Here is a 17,656-nt window from a genome sequence, read left to right as displayed (position 1 = left end):
GCGTTTTACTGACACTCCGTCTGTGTGGGACAGATTGCCTTCGGAGCTTGTGCTGAGTCGGTTTTGTGTGTGGACAGCACCCTCTGCTGGACCTGAATTTAGCCATTACATTCCTGGGTCAGATGCAGATAAGGTAAGAGGGCCATATAGTGTTGTTTCTGGTAAAAGTGGATGAGACATACTGTATGTGAATGCATGAAAGATTTTATGTATTAAAGCCTGGATTAAGAACTGTGCAAGCAGGCAACTGCCCCGGGGCCCCAGACCCTCACAGGGCCCCAAGGCTCCAGGTTCACCATGTGGCAAATAGTTTCCGGTAGTCTGATTAGTTGCAAATGTGTTAAGTAATACTGTCTGCACCACTAAATCACATTATAAACTGAGATGATAAGGGCCTTAAGGCGACACCTGCACTATTACATAATACAATATGTATATAATTCTGAGGCTCAAATTGAATGCTAGTATTAATTCAATTTAGCTTGAGGCTACAAGGTGCATATTCCTAAATATATATGTGCTTAATCCAGTTACAACAAATTAATTACAGACTATTTTGGGGGGGTTAAAGCGAGGACAGCACACCTAGTTTACTTACTCCTAGCCTTTCTTATTCATTTTCACTACTTTAAGGATTCAGCACCCTGCTTTATTATTGTGAGTCGAGCGCATTGTATCATATTTTTCATGGAGGGTTAAAGCCCTGTTTTAAACTCTGTAGACAGTAAAAGTAGCGTCATTGCTAATGTTATTAAGTATTTATTCCCAGTAACATGCAATGCAAATTTAGGTTTAAGAGGCTTCTTTGGAGACTATTTTTTCTTACATGCTGCTTAAATTGTAAGTTTTCCTTTTACTACCTACTTTGGCAGAGCTATAGTTAATTATGTTCATTCCAGTAAAGCAATCTTTAATTTGAATTTTACTAAAGTGGGATCTTATAATGCAGTGGTTCTAAAAGTGTGGTCCAGGGACCCCCAGGGGTCCTTGAGGGTTTCCAGAGGGGCCCCAGCAAAAAGGGGAATCATTTATTTTCACTATAATTACATCCATAAGCAACATAATGACACTTTCTGTAATTAAACATCTAAAAGCAAAAATCTTATCAAATGGGGGACTGTAATCTAACTTCTCAGTTCAGGGGTCCTTGACGTGAAAAACTTTGAGAACCACGGTTATAGGCTAACACAACAATGGGGGAGGGTGGGTGCTTCCTGATTTGACGTATATGATCACGTCATATGGCCCGTGCCCCTGCAGTGCCTGGTGGTGCCCTGTGTCAGCGACTCCCAGCAGCTCTCTGCGGTAAGGATTAATATATAATGTGGAGCTCTTTTCAAATTTTTAGGTCAGTTGCTTTGGGTCCAATGGGCTACAGTCTGTCTGTAATGGTCCTGGACAAAAAGAAGTAGGCCCACATCTCCCTTGTAAAGTTGGGTCAGGATGAGAAGGTGAGTGCTTTAAAGTCTTGGAGAAAAGCGGCATCTAGTGGATTGCCAGCCCGGAGCAAGTTAAAACTTTCTAGTTATTTGAATGTCACAAAATAGTTGGAACCATGGTTAAGCTGTGTAACTAAATGAGTTCACACCCTCTGCTCTTGCCCCATTTTTAGCTTGTTCAGGATGAAACAGTGTAAATCATATGTTTGGAGTTTATTTCAGTGCAGCAGAGAATGAAGCCTGCCGCAAGCGGCGCTGCAGCTCCTCCATCATCGTCATCAGCTGCAGACAATAGCGCAGGGAGGAGGCAGCACCGGGCTCCCTCGCCGGCCAGAGCCCAAGAAGGGGCAACCAAGCGAGCTCCCAGGCACCCGGGCAGGTCCAAGTCTCCTCTCTCTGCGGGAAGTAGGAGCTGTAGCATCGGGGTGAAGGAGAGCGTGAGGTCCGCTGACGGAAGGGAGAGGGAGCCCGAGAGCCGCGCCGGTGCAGCTGTTCACCCGGATGGTGCTGAGGCTGATCTCGTCAGACCAAACAGGGCGGATGCTGTAGGAGGAGATCTGACAGATTCAGCAGCGGCCCGTCGCTCTACTTTACGTCTGCCCTGCCTCCAAGGTGACTCCAGCCAGCGTAAAGCCTCGTCTTCCTTTTCGGTGAAAGAGAAAGGGAAGAAAACCGGAGACGGAGGCAGCCGCAAGGAGAGAAGCGGCGCGTCTGTGGGATGCGGAGCGGGCCTCGGTTTGGGTTTGTGGAGAGGAGGATGCTTACAGGCTGAACTGATCCACTTCCATCTGCAGAAGAGATTGAAGAAAAGCGGGGCGAAGATGCAAACCAAAGCGGACGGCATGAGCGCAGAGGAGGCCGCTCAGGGAGAGCCGGAGCCGGCTGCAGAGGCGACAGAGGCGGGGTCGGTGACACAGCAGGACCAGGCCTTTGAAGACGAGATGGAGAGACTGCTGGAGGAAAACGAAGATCTCAAGGTTTGGCGCTTTGCCACATATGAAATTTTATATAGACTGATAGTGCTCCATCACCAGCTTTAAATATGATATGTGGAGATGAAAATACAACTCGTCACCTCACCAGTCGATATTGTTTTTATATCAGGTCAATCAAAATGGTCCCTTCACTGTCTGAGAAGGAGCCACGTAAACATCAGTTGATTTATGTGTTGAACATCCTCCATGTCTTCACCAAGAAGATAAAGCTAAGACCTAAAGGGAAATTACACTGGCTACAGATAACTAATTGGCTATTGATCATAGTAGTATTGATCTGCCATGATCAATAATATCATTTGTTCAGAAGAGGGACAATCAAGGGAGTCAGCAGCTGGGATCTGCATCATATGTATGTGCCATGTTGGCAGCTGCAGTAAATATTTAAGGAATAAATCTTGTCCTAATGGCATATTAAATCATTTTCAATTCACATCACATAAAATCGTGCACTCGTCCGAAGTTGGCTGTATGTGGCTCGTGTCCAAAACATCCATTACTCCATCCGTGGAGTCAAAAGTCAAATTCTAAACCCCTAAAGATTACAGATTAACCACTGCTTGTTTTAATCTTAACCAACATATTTTATACTTTAATTGTGACACGTACAATAATCTGTCCGTCAGTGTGAGATTGAAGAGATGAGGACCGAGATGGATGAGATGCGTGACACGTTCTACGAAGAAGACACTTGTCAGCTGCAGGAAATGAGGCGTGAGCTAGAGAGAGCCAACAAGAACTGCCGGATCCTGCAGTATCGTCTGAGGAAGGCCGAGAGGAAGAGACTGCGCTACGCCCAAACGGGAGAGATCGATGAGGAGCTGCTCAGGAGTCTGGAGCAGGACCTGAAGGTACAGAGGGGAGGGGGAAAGGTGTCTGTCTGGGTGCAGTTTGCAGGACATCATGATTACTTTTGTCCAAAGGATGTCATGGTTAATGTGTTATGACTGTATTATATAGTTGAAACCACAAATGAAAGGCATGGCATCTAAAAGCTGGCATAGTCTCTGCTTGACTGCCATTCACTTTATTGGTGTATAAACTATTTTTATATAGAGTTATTTAGTTTTGGAAATGATTGTTAAACTTTATTAAAGGTGAAAATAAAACAAGGAAATCACCAAAGTTGGTGTTTAAGGTTTTCAGTTGACAACAAATATTCTCAAGGTTTATCATCACTTAAACTAAACTTAGTTTCATGAGTGCATTTTTCAATGAAATCACAAAACAACCACTGCAGGTAGCGAAGGATGTCTCTGTGAGGCTGCACCATGAGCTGGAGAAGGTGGAGGAGAAACGCTCAAAGACGGAGGACGAGAATGAAAAGCTGAGACAGAAACTCATAGAGGTGGAAGTGACCAAACAAGCTCTGCAAAATGAGCTAGACAAAGCCAAAGAGGTAAGTACACACATAGCACTATCATACACTACTGCTGGGAGTTTGGTGGTCACACATTTGATGAATTATATAATTCACTGTCCTCCAATAGTCTCAAAAGAGAAGAGGAAGCAAGGACATCCAGAAGGCAGACAAGAAAGCAGCACAGACTCCCACTGAGGTGAGATGTTATTACAAATACAGTAATCATTGACTGTCATTCAGTTTTTTTCTTGCCTGGCATTAAACATTGTAGTTGTGTGATCTCAGCATTGAATAATTATTTCTTTCCCTCAGCCAACTTGTTGCATATTTGTGAGTGCAGTCATGAATATATATGAATTCCTTCATTCCAACATCAATACGTACATATTAAATACATAGATTCTGCACGTTTATGTTTCCAATTCAAACATTGCTTTTCCACTCAGGTGTAACAAGCCCAAGCAAATGCTCCAATCATTTGATAAGAGAAGTGTATGTAAATGAAAGCTGTGTTTACAGAGCCCCAGCAATTAAGACTTAGTAGACGTCTTAGTCCAGTGAAAGATGTTTTGGCTTAGAAAGACTGTGGCACAAATCTTCTCTACATTTTAATCTTAAATCCTTACGTCTTTATGTCTGATTACCAGCCTTCTTTACTTTAGGATTAAGTTTTACCGGTTTCTACTTGTATGTGCGTAAATATTTAGAGTACAGTCTGTGTTCTCTCTCTGCTCTAGGAGGACAATGAGGACCTTAAGTGCCAGTTAGCTTTCATCAAAGAGGAAGCCGTGCTCATGAGGAAGAAGACGGCCAAGATTGACAAAGAGAAGGACCGTCTGGAGCAAGAGCTGCAGAAGTACCGCTCCTTCTATGGCGAGCTGGACAGCACCCATCCTAAAGGAGAGGCCGGGGGGCCTCCCACCACCCGCGAGTCAGAACTGAAGCTGCGGCTCCGCCTGGTGGAGGAAGAGGCCAACATCTTGGGGAGGAAAATTGTTGAGTTGGAGGTAAGAGCAGACAATGCAGCATGGGGTTATTGAGTGGAAGCTATAAGATTATTGAGTGGGCTCCCCTCTTTCCTGCAGGTTGAGAACCGTGGCCTGAGGTCCGAGCTTGATGACCTCCGTGGTGAAGGCGAGGGGGCCGGAAGCGCTGGATGTGGAGCCATGGGCGGGCCGGGAGCAGGGCGAGGCCTTGGAGACGATCTGACAGAGCTCAGACAGCAGCTGCAGCTGGTGGAGGACGAGGCAGAGCTCCTGAGGAGGAACCTAGCTGATGCGGACGAACAAAACCAGAGGGTGACCGCAGAGCTGAACAAGTTACGGTTCAAAGCCGGCACGCATGAGGGAGGTGCCAGGCATGGAGGAGGAGGTGCAGGGATAGATGGAGCAAAGGCAGAGGCCCTGCAGGAGGAGCTGAAGACAGCAAGGCTACAGATTAATGACCTAAGTGGCAAGGTATGAAGTATTGATTGATTATATCGACTCTAATTTGATCATTTCCTTTTGATTATGAGCTGAGAAAATATTTCTGTGCTTTTTTAGTCTTAAAAAATAAAAAGCATCTCGTTAAGTTTCACATGAAAGTCTTTTCTAATTGTGTCTCATTTTGTAGAAATTTGATCAAGGATAGAAAAACAAACTAAAAGTTTACAGCTGTGCTCTACCACACTACTACCACCTCTCTCTTGTCCTTTCAGGTAATGCAGCTGCAGTACGAGAACCGTGTGCTCCTCTCCAACATGCAGCGCTACGACCTGGCCTCCCACCTTTCCCTGCGGCCCAGCCCAAGAGACAGCGACGCAGAGAGCGACGCCGGCGGCGCCACAAGCGGTCGGCGCGAGAGCGACGAGGAGTCCACCTCCTCCCGCCTTCTCCCGCCGCACCGCAAACGTGAGGGTCCTGTAGGCGGAGAAAGTGACTCAGATGAGGTCAGAAACAATAATGGCAGCAGCCGGTGCCTGACACCCACGAGGGGCCTCTACACCCCTACCGGGCCTGAGGGCGCCGCCTCCTCCGCCTTGGCCCGCTTGCTGCCTGGTGGGCGCTGCAGCCTGCGCGAGAGGCAGCAAATGATTGACATACGTGTTGAAGCGGAGAGGCTTGTTCGGACCATCGACCGGCTCATCGCTGACACGGCCACCATCATCTCGGAGGCGAGGGTCTTCGTTACCAACGGGGACCTAATGTTCGGGCGAGGAGGGGATGAGGGTGGAGAGGAGGACGGGGGCAGGATCAGGGAACATGAGCTGCTGTATCGCATTAACGCCCAGATGAAAGCCTTCCGAAAAGAACTGCAGGCCTTCATAGACAAACTGGAAGTACCGACGCCAGAGGACAGAGAGGCGGAGGAGCCGCTGTCGGTGAGAAAGAGAGTCAAAATGTACACAGTATGAGTAAAGTTGGATTATGACACATGAAACTGGTTAATGCTGACTCTGTTTCTTCCTTTTTCTCACTTAATCCAACCTGTTGTTCCTCATCTGTTGTGGTTCATCACTCCACTCTTCCTCCGCCCAGATGTTCCAGCCCATCATTCTGCTCATCCTCATACTCGTGTTATTCTCATCCCTCTCTTATGCCACCATCTTTAAACTAGTCTTTCTTTTTACCCTTTTCTTTGTTCTGTGATGTACGCTTCCCTTAATTTACATCATCCCTTGTTTGTTTTTTTCTGTGTTGATTTTTTTTTTTTTTGTTGTTGTTGTTGTCCTTCCCGCATCATTTGTTGCCAAGGTTACCAAAAGCACAGGAAAAGGTCAGCACTTGCCAAGGCCACAGTCACATTTTAGGACGTGTGGCTAGATTCAACACTGGAGTCTACATTATCCACAACACATTACTGTCTGCATCAATCCCTGAAGAAGGTGAGTTACAGTGTGGAGCCACGCTTCAAAAAACATTATCACCCCTGCTAAAAAGAAAAAGGTGCTTAGGCTTGTTGATGTTATGTATGTTGATGTATTTTCTAGGACTTCTAATCCATGTTAGTTTACAATGGATGACCCCATCTTTAAAGTAATAGTTAGACATTTTGGGAAGTACACTTACTCGCTTTCTTGCTGAACTAGAGGAAGGAGAGCCAGGAGCTGACTAGCTTAGTTTAGCTCAGTTTAGCATAAAGACTGTAAACAGGGTGAAACTGAGCCAGTTCCTATCGCACCTGATGATAAGCATGAGTTGTTGTTGAAAGCTCAAAAAGCTAGTATGTGGACCTTTGAGTTGATATTATGTGGTCACACACATACTGTAGATATAGATGAAAAAATAATCAGACATGAGCAAGACGGCGCACAGTGTGAACATAGACTTACATGAACTGGAGGTCATATAGGTTTAACTTTGCTTACATTGAACTTTAAGGTCACAGGACTGTAGGGGAGGAGACCTAAATCGTAAATCATCTTTATGTCCTGGTTTAACCTCGATACTAAATATATTTTCTCTCGTAACGGGTTACAACAGCAGTCACCTCTTCTTTGTTTTTCAGAATGACACTCGATGTGCCATCCTGCTGTTGCTGCCTCAAGGTAAAGTAAGGATGAAGTTTGTTTTTATCCCTCCCCTTAATTCCTGAAGGGCTGTGTTTGTCATGTATTAGGGGACACAACAGGTGGAGGAATGACGGTGTTGATCCAGGGGGCTTCAAACTGGAAGGAATTCTGTTGATCATGTCGAGTGCCAAATGTCAGATCTTGTCCGGGGGGCCCCCAGAATTCCCACCAGGACCCCTGATTAGAGGCATTCATTAGTAATTGATGGTGTGGCAGATGGAACAGTAGCAACTGTCTTCAGACGTCACTGCAGCAGGATGAGTCAAGAACATACAGATTCAGGTTACACCAGGATGTAGTCTGACATTTCACACATTTTTCTGATTTGCACAGTTTGCAACATAAAATATCTGACACCTGTGTTGCTTGTACTGATTAATATTTGTTAAATTTGCCCAAAAAACTTATAATAAATCAAATTAAAAAGCTGAGACTGTTAAATTGACCATAAGTGAACTTGAAAGATTGTAAAATAAAAAAATGACATAAAATGTTGCCAAACATGCCCGGCATCCACCTGGCAGTCTCTTTTTCTGGACAATCTACAATAAAGATATTATTGACAGTGACACATTATTACTCACTGTGTCACCCACACCCATTTGGCATCCATTGGAAAAAATGATTTGCAACAGGGGTTGGTCACAAGACAAAATCTGCCCAAGCATCCTAAAGCGGAGTAGCAACAGAGAAGCCCATTGGCCAAGAGGTTGCAGCAGCTGAGTAGCTATGTAAACACTTTCCCTCTCTCCGTGAGCCCCAGTAATTATAGCCAGGATGCTGGTGACGACAGTTGTCCCATGGAGACTTCAAATGCTGGAATAAATTTGACATTATGATATTTGATCCCGGCTCCAATGGCGCGCACACGTAAACACAAGGGAGCGGTATAAAGGCTGGGTACCCCGGCTGGAACAGAAAGTTGTTTACCCAATGCTCCGGACTTAACCTCGATACTGAGGCGTGACTGTAGGAGAGGGGGCCCTTTAAATCCAGTTCGCGGGGTTTTACGTAACACAGCGGAGGAAAACCGAGGGGGGAAGCACCGGAGAGAGGGACTTGACAATTTGGCGACGAGGGGAGTGGATCTGTTGGAGAGGCTAGAGCGCACAGCGCGCAGGAACTAGACCAGAGGGAGGATTTACTGGAGGGCAGTGAAAACTTTAATCTAGAACAAGGTAAGGACAGCTGATGATTAATTAAAATAACAGCTGTAATTTGAATTTATTATGGTTTTATACTATAATTTTGAATACATAGTGTAAAGGCTCAACATATTACTAAACAGCATGAATGGCAAACCTGAAGTTGCCTGGTTTTACTGTTGTCATGATAAGCTTTTTGGTAATTCATTTAAATTTTCTTTATTCTATTTGACTTTAATCTTATTTAATAGTTTACTTATTTATTTATTTGGGTTCATGCTTAGGATGCAAACATTTTCTGTTTTCCTTATGTCTGACACATCCGCTCTCCTCGTTCCCATGTGCACTGGTCATACAGCCAGTTTACTATGCATAGTTACAAGATTATTAATATCTGTACTCTTACATCACAGGTGGGAGGGTGGCTGGTACATTCGGGCACTTTCGACCAGGATACTTGTCATATTCAATGATGGCAACAACAACAAAAAGCCCGGACAACAATAGAGTCAGAATCAGAAATAGGCGATTAGTGTTCCAATTTGGACTTGTTATCCATTAAAACTAATTTTAAATGATATTTACCAGGCCACATGTACTAGGTTTGAGGGATGCATCTGAGGGTCCGTTTGGAATTTATTATATATCATACAGCAAAAGTTTGGAGAGGACGTTTTGATGTTGATCCATTTATCTGAAACACAAAGCCTGTTTAAGAAAAGTTTGGTGACTCTACATCTAAAACCTAAATATTCTCTACAAGCATCGTACATAATCAATCTCTTGTACTGTAAGTCATGTGCCATTAGTTTTCTTGTTTTCAAAACCAAAACCAAGATAAATGAGTAAATGGCTTGTAAGTTTCGGTGTTTAACCATATCAGCGATAGGGACAGTGCCATGCTTTCAAGCTGACAGAACTGAGGCCATGTGTCCACCACTGGCTCAGGTTCCAAAAAAATGGCCACCCCAGAGCATGCTTGAGATTTTTTTCTTGCCATGTAGCGAGGTGCACAAGAGGCAGGCTGGAGGTCAAAGTGACCAAGAGTCTAAACACTGATGCTGTCATGCAACACTCTTGTCCACACGTGCTGCATAGGTAGGCTTACATGCTTGCGAATTTTGGACAAGAATGCAAAAGGAGAGGGCCGTAAATATCTGACCTTTGTAAGGGTGGAAAATGTCCAACATGACAAGTCTTTTAAGTAATTGCATTTTACTTTGTCTTACTAATTACCACTGATGCAGTAGTATATTCTATATCCATGTTTGAAGAAGTTGAAACGGATTGTCCAGCGTTGCAAAAAAGTGGCAAAAATGTTTATTTGTTTGATTTCGAAGCCAGATTTGGGGTTAAATGACATAGAAACACAGAGGTGGAAAAAAGCTGAAAGCAGGATTCATTTGGTTCTTAGAAAAGTAAACCAATCATTAATGACCCCCTTTTTCCTCTCTTCCATGTATTTGTCTTTATAGTGTTTCCAGGCCATTGAACCTTCCATCCCACGCCAGCAACCCCACTGTGACCTCTTGACAGGAAAGTGAAACAGGAGAAAGGGGAAATTGCCATTTATAAAAGCCCTTGGGTATTGAGTGGCCTGCGTCATGGCAGCCATTGATCTGGAGCGTGGGCTGGAACACAGTGGCCGAGGCTGGGGGCAAGAGAGGCCGGAGCTGATGGACAACTTCGACTCAGAGATGCAGGAGTGGGAGGACCAGCTGCAGGACATCCAGAGAAAGATAGAAGAGGTGAGGTTTTGTATTAAAAAAAAAAGTTGCACTGTGTGTTAGACCCGTGGCGACAGGACTTCCAAATACCTTATCTCGAGTGGAAGCTTATTTTGGATAGTTTGCGTCAGTAAATATGATTTTGACTTGCAATGAGTGAAAATAGGTTTCAAGTGTTTTAGTTTTGACTCTGACACACCACTTTTGGTGTAACAAGTCAACCTTTCCCTTACCTGCCTTATTGATGCAGACATGTAGAGGTATAATAGCATTCTGCACAGGTTTAACTCAAACACCATCTAATTATTTTTGTGTGCTCAGTAGTTTGACTAATCATCTAACGGCAGGTTAAGAAATTCATCTGGATCATGTGAATAAACAAGCTTCATTGCAGAATTTGGTTTAACAATGATCCAAATGCGATTGGTAACGACACGTGAAACTTGAGTGTGTGAACATGTTAATGGTTCTGTTACCAGGTTATGAAGTGCTTCGTAGTCCCAAGAGTGTGTGTTAATTGGCGTAATATGTGTGTGCGTGTGTGTGGGTGTGTGTGTGCGTGCTTGTGCTCCATAATAAACTGCTGGCAGCACACAGAGAGACTCAACCTTGTGTCCTTGTTGGAGCAATGATACAGACAAATGTTAACAAGCTAATTAAACTGTGATGTGCTGACAGACATGCTCTCTCAGACACACAATCTCTGTCAATCTCTGTCTCTCTCTCTCTCTCTCTCACACGCACACGCACACACACACACACACACACACACACACACACACACACACACACGCACACACACAGAGTTTGAAAGCAGATACTAAAGAAAGGTTCCATTGGGAAACATGCTTGCGCAATGTGGAATAACATGTGCTGATCATAAATATAGTTTAGGTTGTGCAATGATTTTGTGATAATTATAAGACTTGTCTTGTTGTGTAAACACAGTTTATAGTTGGGATCTGTAGATACACAGCTAATTAAAGTCCAGTATCTGAAGGACAACTAACAGGAAATCAGCAGGACATTGTTAATGTTTTCTTCTGTTTTCATTCTTCAGCTGTACAATGAAGTTCAGGCCCGCAGAGGAGGAAACGATATCACTACTGACAACCAGAAAAATGGCAGTGAGTTGGAGTGCAGCCATGGCAATGGCCTTTTTATGCCTGCCCATCACAGCAAGAATCACCCGGGAGCTATAACGGTGCCACATCACTATAGTAACGGCTGTAACTATAGCCCCAGTGGGTACAGCTACCCCGTGAGTCATCAGAATGGTTATGGTTATTGCCACACCAATGGAGTTTCAGAGATCGGAGACTTATTGCAGGATTATTTGGGCCAGGGGAAACAAATGAGCCGGAAGAACAATGGAGCTCGCCACGTGGTAAGTAGAAGAAAAGCAGTTATAATTTTTTTTCCTGCCTTATCCTGTCAGCATTTGCAAATCAGAGGGAAGCAGATAGGTGGACATAACATGAGTCAAAGCTGGGGTTCACTCAGGAACATATTGATTACAGTAAGCTGGTTCCTACAAGTCTGCTTACATAGACAAGTTACCAGATGGGAGTTAGTGCTTTCACTGCGCTCTTTCCCAACTCTTAAGTGAGCACTTTCCTAGCCCCTGACAGAGCAATCAAGCAGAAAGGCCAAGACGTTAAGCTGTTCTGGTCCATATGAAAGGCCACGTGCACTGCTAACATTAAAGTACAGTGGATCCAAACAGTTTTAGCAGTGCTATATCGAGCTTTGATCAAGAGTCAGTCGAGGTTCACTTTTGGTAAAGATACAGTACAGGGAACCTCGCCAGTGATCCTGAAGTAGCACGCTCTAATTTAAAGCTTTCGAATATAGGTGCAGGTTGAGATGGATTATTTTTTAATATGTTTTCTCATCTCCCCTAGCACTTCAGTGACACAATCAAGGTGAGCCAGGATGTCCCTGTATACCAGGATCAGATCAAAAAAAGATCTGGAAATGAAAGGTGAGTGACTTTGTACTGGAGCCACATTCATCGGCATTTTATAGGATGACACTTCTCGAGTGTATTTATGCTTGTTCCTGATTTCCTTTATTGTCATCTTGATTTCACACCAGGGTTGGTCAAGAGCAGTTTTCGGGCAGTTTTGAGGAGACTGAAAACAGAAAGAACCAAGTGTCTCACATGAAGAACTCCCCCCGCAGAGAGAGTTCCCCCAACAAACCCAAACCCCCTCTCGGACAGAGGGATGCTCCTTCTGTACAATCACGCTCAACCTCGCAGCTTCCAATCACAGCCGCTGAATCTCCTGCTCTGGACAGGAAGTGCTTCAGTCCAGGTGTCCTCGGAGATAGGAAGTGCGGCAGCCCCTCTGTTCTCAGGAAGTTCGGAGCCATGCTACAGGAAAATGAGGGCAAAATGCTCACTGAATCAGGAGTGGTGACCCATCAGGGACCAGTCCCAGAGCCAAAGTGTCCCACCCCTGGCTGTCAGCGCAGAGCCCTGGGAGCCTCTGCAGTCGCCGGCAGGGCGCCCATGCGCGTGCCTACCCAGAAATGCCAAGCAGATTCCGACGTGCTGACAGCAGAGATAGAGCCCAGCCAAGAATGGGGGTTAGTATCGGACTCTGGTAGACAGAACCACAAGGATCTGAGAGGAACCTACAGCGGTTCCAAAGGATCCCACCCTAGTCCCCAGCAGTCCCAGAGGAGATCACAGATGGCAGGGAGCCCAAGGGTTAGACCCAGGGCGAACAGTGTGGCTGATAGAGATGGAGGACTGGCTCAGGGAGAGAGAGGAAGGAAGCCTGCATCCCATCTTGTGGAGCCCAAAATGGACTACAGGGTCTCAAGTGCCTCATCTGGAGCTCAGAAGATCCAGAGGGGTGGGTTAGCGGGTCAGTCAGAGTTGCCAGGTTGTGGCAGAGGGAGGGATGAAGGACTTATTGAGCTGCTGGACATGCTGGAGATCCAACACGAGTACAGCTCCAGTCCCAGAACAGGACACAAAGTTTACAGACAGGATCCACGGCAGGTACGTTTTTCTGGTTGCTCATTCGATTAAGTGCTACATTAGTAGCTTTAGAAGTAAATTCAATAACAGTCACACACATAAACACTGACATGCGTCCTATAATGTTTCTTTCCAGGCAAATCCAGCTGAGTTGTCCCCAGCAAATCCCAAGAAGAGCTTCTCTCGTCCTGCGCGGCCAGCCAACCAGCGACCTCCTTCCAGATGGGCCAGCCGCACCCCTACTGCCAGGATCACCGCCCCGTCAGGCCCAGTATACCGCCCCCCAAGCTCTATGACCCGCTCTCCTAGCCCAATGACCAGAACCCCAAGCCCTGCCCTGAGGCACCGGCCTCCCATTTCATACTCTCTTCAGACTGAGACTGTCATTATGTGATAACCGTTTCCATTTCAATAAAGCTTGCTCCCTTCTGAAAGCCCACCCTAACACCTTTTGTCTGTGTAAATAGTAAGGACTTTCAAACAAAGTGCTTTAAGAGAGTCGCTAAGAAATGCTTCATGTCATCTTGATGTAATGTTCAAACCAGAACACATCCACAACATTCTCCAGTGTTGCTGTGGTTTTTTTTTTTTTTTGCTTTTTCTGTGCCAAAACTTGGTCAACATATTGATATATTGCTTTGTTGCAGTTCCCCCCTCATCCACTTTCCTCCATTTTTTTTTGTTTGTTTGTTTTTTGTATTGAATTTCAGGTGTTTTCCTGTATAATGAGATTTTGCATGCAGCCCTAGTTTGAGGGTGCATGCTTCTGTGTTCAATCCTCATGGTTGCCAGGTTGAATCAAATTCAACCTGGCCACCAGTGCGAGTGGATTAAGTTGCAACTGTGCCCCCCAGCAGCAACCTAACTGTCAACAACAGTGTGTTTTACTGTATAATATCGTCAATGTAATATATTTAAGATGTTCAAATAACAGCTGTGATAAATGACTATGATATGCCTTTAATGTATTTTTTTCTTGGTAATAAATATGACAGTGCTTTGACATAAGGGCTCCATCTCTCTCTATTGCAGCGTTGCATTCTATTGTCCCATTATTGATGGGTCATATTTCAGGGTGTTGATGATTTAGTGCACGACAAGCATATGGATATCTGACACCAGCTGCTCCCTGCATACCATTGCAATGGCAGTTCAAGTCTCAGCTCAAGTAATGTTAAGTGCTGCTGCAAACGAGCGAACTGTACGTTACTTCAACACATCAGCTGGATCAAACATACCTGAATAACTGCAGGATACATGACAGGACAGTGATCTCTGAGGCTCATATATAACACAGCGCTTGAATTTTCTAGGCTGAATTATATGAAAAATTTTCTTTGTCACGATTAAATTCTCTGAAGCATGCTGTGAAGTACATTAACACTGCACGATGTTGGTTCAAGAGCAGCTATGTTACGTTACTCGGATATCAGGTATGCAGAACAGAGTGATTCTGTACCATGAGGGATCACGTTTCAGGCTCTGTGTTTCTCGCCTCATAAGACAGCATCAACAACCTCTGGCTTTCCTGACACCTCCTCGTCTTTAGAAGGTGAGGAAACACGCTCTCAGTTTCACACACACATACACATGCACTCAAAGCGCAAAAGTTAGACTTAACACATCTTACACTTTTCTCATCGAGTAACAATTTCTGTGCTCGTTTGCATGCTCTGCCACACAGTCACACAAATGCACAAAGGTATCCATAGTGTGAAATGTCATGTAAAGGGCTGGGTGGGTGTACGGAAGTCCCTTGGCCCCATGATGCCTCAGCCATGTCACCCAACCTCTCGGCGCTATGTGGCACCTCAGACAGAAATAGCAAGCGTGACGTGTGTTTTGGTGCCAGAAATCTTAGCCTGCTGTCTTTAGAGGTATAAATAAAGAGTGGGAGGGGGGGCGTTGGTTTCTCTCTGTTTCCCTATCTTTCTTTCTTTTATCTTGCCTACTCCCATTTCTGCCTCCCAATGAAACATCAAATATGTATCATCAAATGAATGGATCTCACTCCTTGAAGTACAAACCTTCCCATCAACTCTATCTGTTTGTTACACTTTTATTTGATTTAATTGTTCTTGAGAATCTCAGACCTCTCCATCAAAATAGAATGGGGCCCAAATATCTCCCATTTAACTTTAACTGGTTTCAAGACAGTACTTTCCCCCTACCTGCTTGTCTATTACATCCTCTTTTTCTCTCTCTTGCTTCTTGCACGTCACTACTCTCAGTCTGTGCATCTGTGTGTAAATGAGAGCCCATGTTACAGGTTGGCACCTCCTTGGGCTGCATGAGGGTATTTTAACAAGACATCCTGTTGGCCATCTCTCCTGTGTCCTCATCAGGCCCCCTGCTGCTAACTCTTGGCAAGCTAGTGCCTGCATGACCTAACAGCTAAACAGGAAATCCACAGGATTAAGTGAGAAAAAGATACATTCTTTCTCCTCCTGTTACTTCAGCCTTCGTTCTTTTTCCCTGCTTCCCTGACTGAAGACAGACTTTGCAGACAGACACAGCATGGCAGAGCTTGGCACAGCATGTTCTCCACTGCACAGGCTATTCATGAGGGCAGACACATGACAGAGAGAGAAAGAAAGGGAACACAAGAACAGACAGCTGTGTAGCCATGGCTTCCCTGACGTCAGCAGGCCAAGTTATCACACTCACTCCGACTGCTGAGAAGGTAACACCTATCAAAATATAGTTTTGCATCATAGCCCTGAAGAGGAGTATCTTGGCTGAATTACACAACTTTTACCATATGCTTTTGTGGACCAGTGCTCGCACTCTACAGCAGTCCTGCACAAACACATTCATGAAGATGTCCCACCGCCCATACATACTGCTGTATGTATGGGCCTTATTTATGACATCTGGGTACCAGCAGCATCTGTTCTCATAGCTTTGATCAGTGTAAGGGTGCTGATCTGCCCTTATGAATGAGTTACTATAGCGTGTGTGTGTATGCATGATCAGCCTAGACATACAAGGACATCCATGTGCATTTGTGTCCCGTGATGCCACCAAAGACATGAACCTAAAGGGGTGATGTTCAACATTTAAATATAATCTTCCCTCTGTTATACATGAGGGGGGCAAAATGTATATACATATATATATATATATAGTGTGTATATAGCTGTATGAAAGTACAGGTACTGTATGCTAAGAGACACTAAGGGATCAATGTTACGAATATGCCTTTTTCACAAAAGACATATTGACATGTTATAGCAGGAAAAAAAACAGGTGCAATTAATAAAATAGTGACAGAAAAGGCAACTGAGCCATCGAAAGTGTGATTAGTTGCGCCTGTGCTTTCCCTGCTAAGTCCAAAAGTAACACTGCTGTTTGCAACACTGTCGATAAAATGTTCATTTATTTGTTCTTAGTTATATCATTTCAATCTCTTACTTAATTATTACATTTCATGAATGCATTTCTAACATTAGAATCAGTTTTGATGTTATTAACTCAAAGAAGACACTTATTTTTGAATTAGCCAAGACCAGAGCATCAGTGCATGCTGACATGATGAAAATATCTTATCTCTAGATAACAGAATTCATTGTCTTGCAAAAATGTGATACTTACTCAGTTATCTCAAGAGAGTAGCCTTCTGCTTTCCCAAGATAACAAAAATTATGAACCCCTAATCACAAGAAAAATGACTTCTCAAGATAGCAGGATAAAATAAGATTATTGAAACCACCTGTATGGTTTTTATTGCAATTTTTCAAAAATCAACATAACATTTAGCATCATTTTTGATATCATATAAACCTTCAAGCATTCATCACTGTGATGAAATGGCATGAAAGAGCATGCTACTTTATAATGTTATGTGGAAATAGTATTGTTTTATTCCAGTAGGTGATGTGTTTTATGCTTTTATGAAATACAAGTGGTGAAAAACTGTCCTGATTTTTTGTCATGTATGCCATAAGAGCATTTGAGACATGCAAGCCAGGTTTATTTAGTTATGAGCATTCAAAGTTCACTGATAGAGACAGGCTGTCTACACTAGTTGCTAGGCAGACTGCAGAGCCTCTATTCATGTAAACAAGGCTTGATATACAGTATCTTCTATACATGCGTGATTATGAGTGTTACATCTGTCTGAATAAGCCTCTAGTGGCTGACATAATGTCTACTTGGTTGTCTGAGGCACGTGTGAATCTCATGCTGCTTCCTGCCTCTTCTTGCCCACATACACCTGTCCCCTGTCCTGTGACCTCTGGCCCCCGTGCCTCATCTCTGTCTTGATGAGCCTCTCATTCATTGGAGCTGGACTTGGGGGTCTACACTGAAATCCTCAGCATGTGTCAGTTGCTACTGCCACAGACTTAAAATAGATAGTTAACTGCCACTTGTATGTGTGTGTGTGTCTCTCAAAAATGTGAACGGAGTGACAGGACCACCCTGTTCCAGAGGTTAAACAT

The 17,656-nt window shown here is 44.3% G+C and overlaps 2 protein-coding genes across 7 annotated transcripts; both read left to right on the top strand.

Moving 5' to 3' along the window:
• Positions 1-1,034: 1,034 nt before the first annotated feature.
• LOC121882406 (protein SOGA3-like) lies at positions 1,035-6,526 on the top strand. Of its 5 annotated transcripts, none has more exons than XM_042390651.1 (9): positions 1,035-1,305; positions 1,662-2,416; positions 3,061-3,285; positions 3,675-3,833; positions 3,925-3,993; positions 4,535-4,804; positions 4,883-5,254; positions 5,497-6,159; positions 6,317-6,526. In XM_042390651.1, exons 1-9 carry the CDS (start codon positions 1,242-1,244, stop codon positions 6,425-6,427), a joined length of 2,688 nt encoding a protein of 895 aa, XP_042246585.1. In that variant the 5' UTR covers positions 1,035-1,241; the 3' UTR covers positions 6,428-6,526. The 5 variants fall into 5 exon arrangements, with proteins under 5 accessions (XP_042246585.1, XP_042246587.1, XP_042246586.1 ...); XM_042390653.1 differs by having other exon boundaries at positions 1,233-1,451; XM_042390652.1 differs by having other exon boundaries at positions 1,233-1,451; positions 1,652-2,416.
• A 78-nt stretch (positions 6,527-6,604) lies between these two features.
• LOC121882407 (uncharacterized protein KIAA0408-like) lies at positions 6,605-14,206 on the top strand. Of its 2 annotated transcripts, XM_042390657.1 has the most exons (7): positions 6,605-6,663; positions 7,287-7,326; positions 9,971-10,243; positions 11,283-11,609; positions 12,127-12,206; positions 12,320-13,235; positions 13,351-14,206. In XM_042390657.1, exons 3-7 carry the CDS (start codon positions 10,100-10,102, stop codon positions 13,606-13,608), a joined length of 1,725 nt encoding a protein of 574 aa, XP_042246591.1. In that variant the 5' UTR covers positions 6,605-6,663; positions 7,287-7,326; positions 9,971-10,099; the 3' UTR covers positions 13,609-14,206. The 2 variants fall into 2 exon arrangements, with proteins under 2 accessions (XP_042246591.1, XP_042246592.1); XM_042390658.1 differs by lacking the exons at positions 6,605-6,663; positions 7,287-7,326 and adding an exon at positions 7,333-8,528.
• The last annotated feature ends 3,450 nt before the right edge of the window (positions 14,207-17,656 follow it).

The sequence above is a fragment of the Thunnus maccoyii genome, chromosome 17 (genome assembly GCF_910596095.1).
Source record: "Thunnus maccoyii chromosome 17, fThuMac1.1, whole genome shotgun sequence".
Classification (NCBI taxonomy): domain Eukaryota; kingdom Metazoa; phylum Chordata; class Actinopteri; order Scombriformes; family Scombridae; genus Thunnus; species Thunnus maccoyii.
The sequence above is the reverse complement of the archived record's forward strand: the minus strand, read 5'-3'. Positions and strand labels throughout refer to the sequence as shown.

Coding starts and splice junctions, on each gene's coding strand:
- LOC121882406 (XM_042390651.1), top strand. CDS start 1,242: ATGGCCCGTGCCCCTGCAGTGCCTGGTGGTGCCCTGTGTCAGCGACTC. Junction 2,417..3,060: donor AGGAAAACGAAGATCTCAAG/GTTTGGCGCTTT, acceptor TCTGTCCGTCAG/TGTGAGATTGAAGAGATGAG. Junction 4,805..4,882: donor GGAAAATTGTTGAGTTGGAG/GTAAGAGCAGAC, acceptor TCTTTCCTGCAG/GTTGAGAACCGTGGCCTGAG.
- LOC121882407 (XM_042390657.1), top strand. CDS start 10,100: ATGGCAGCCATTGATCTGGAGCGTGGGCTGGAACACAGTGGCCGAGGC. Junction 10,244..11,282: donor TCCAGAGAAAGATAGAAGAG/GTGAGGTTTTGT, acceptor TTCATTCTTCAG/CTGTACAATGAAGTTCAGGC. Junction 13,236..13,350: donor ACAGACAGGATCCACGGCAG/GTACGTTTTTCT, acceptor GTTTCTTTCCAG/GCAAATCCAGCTGAGTTGTC.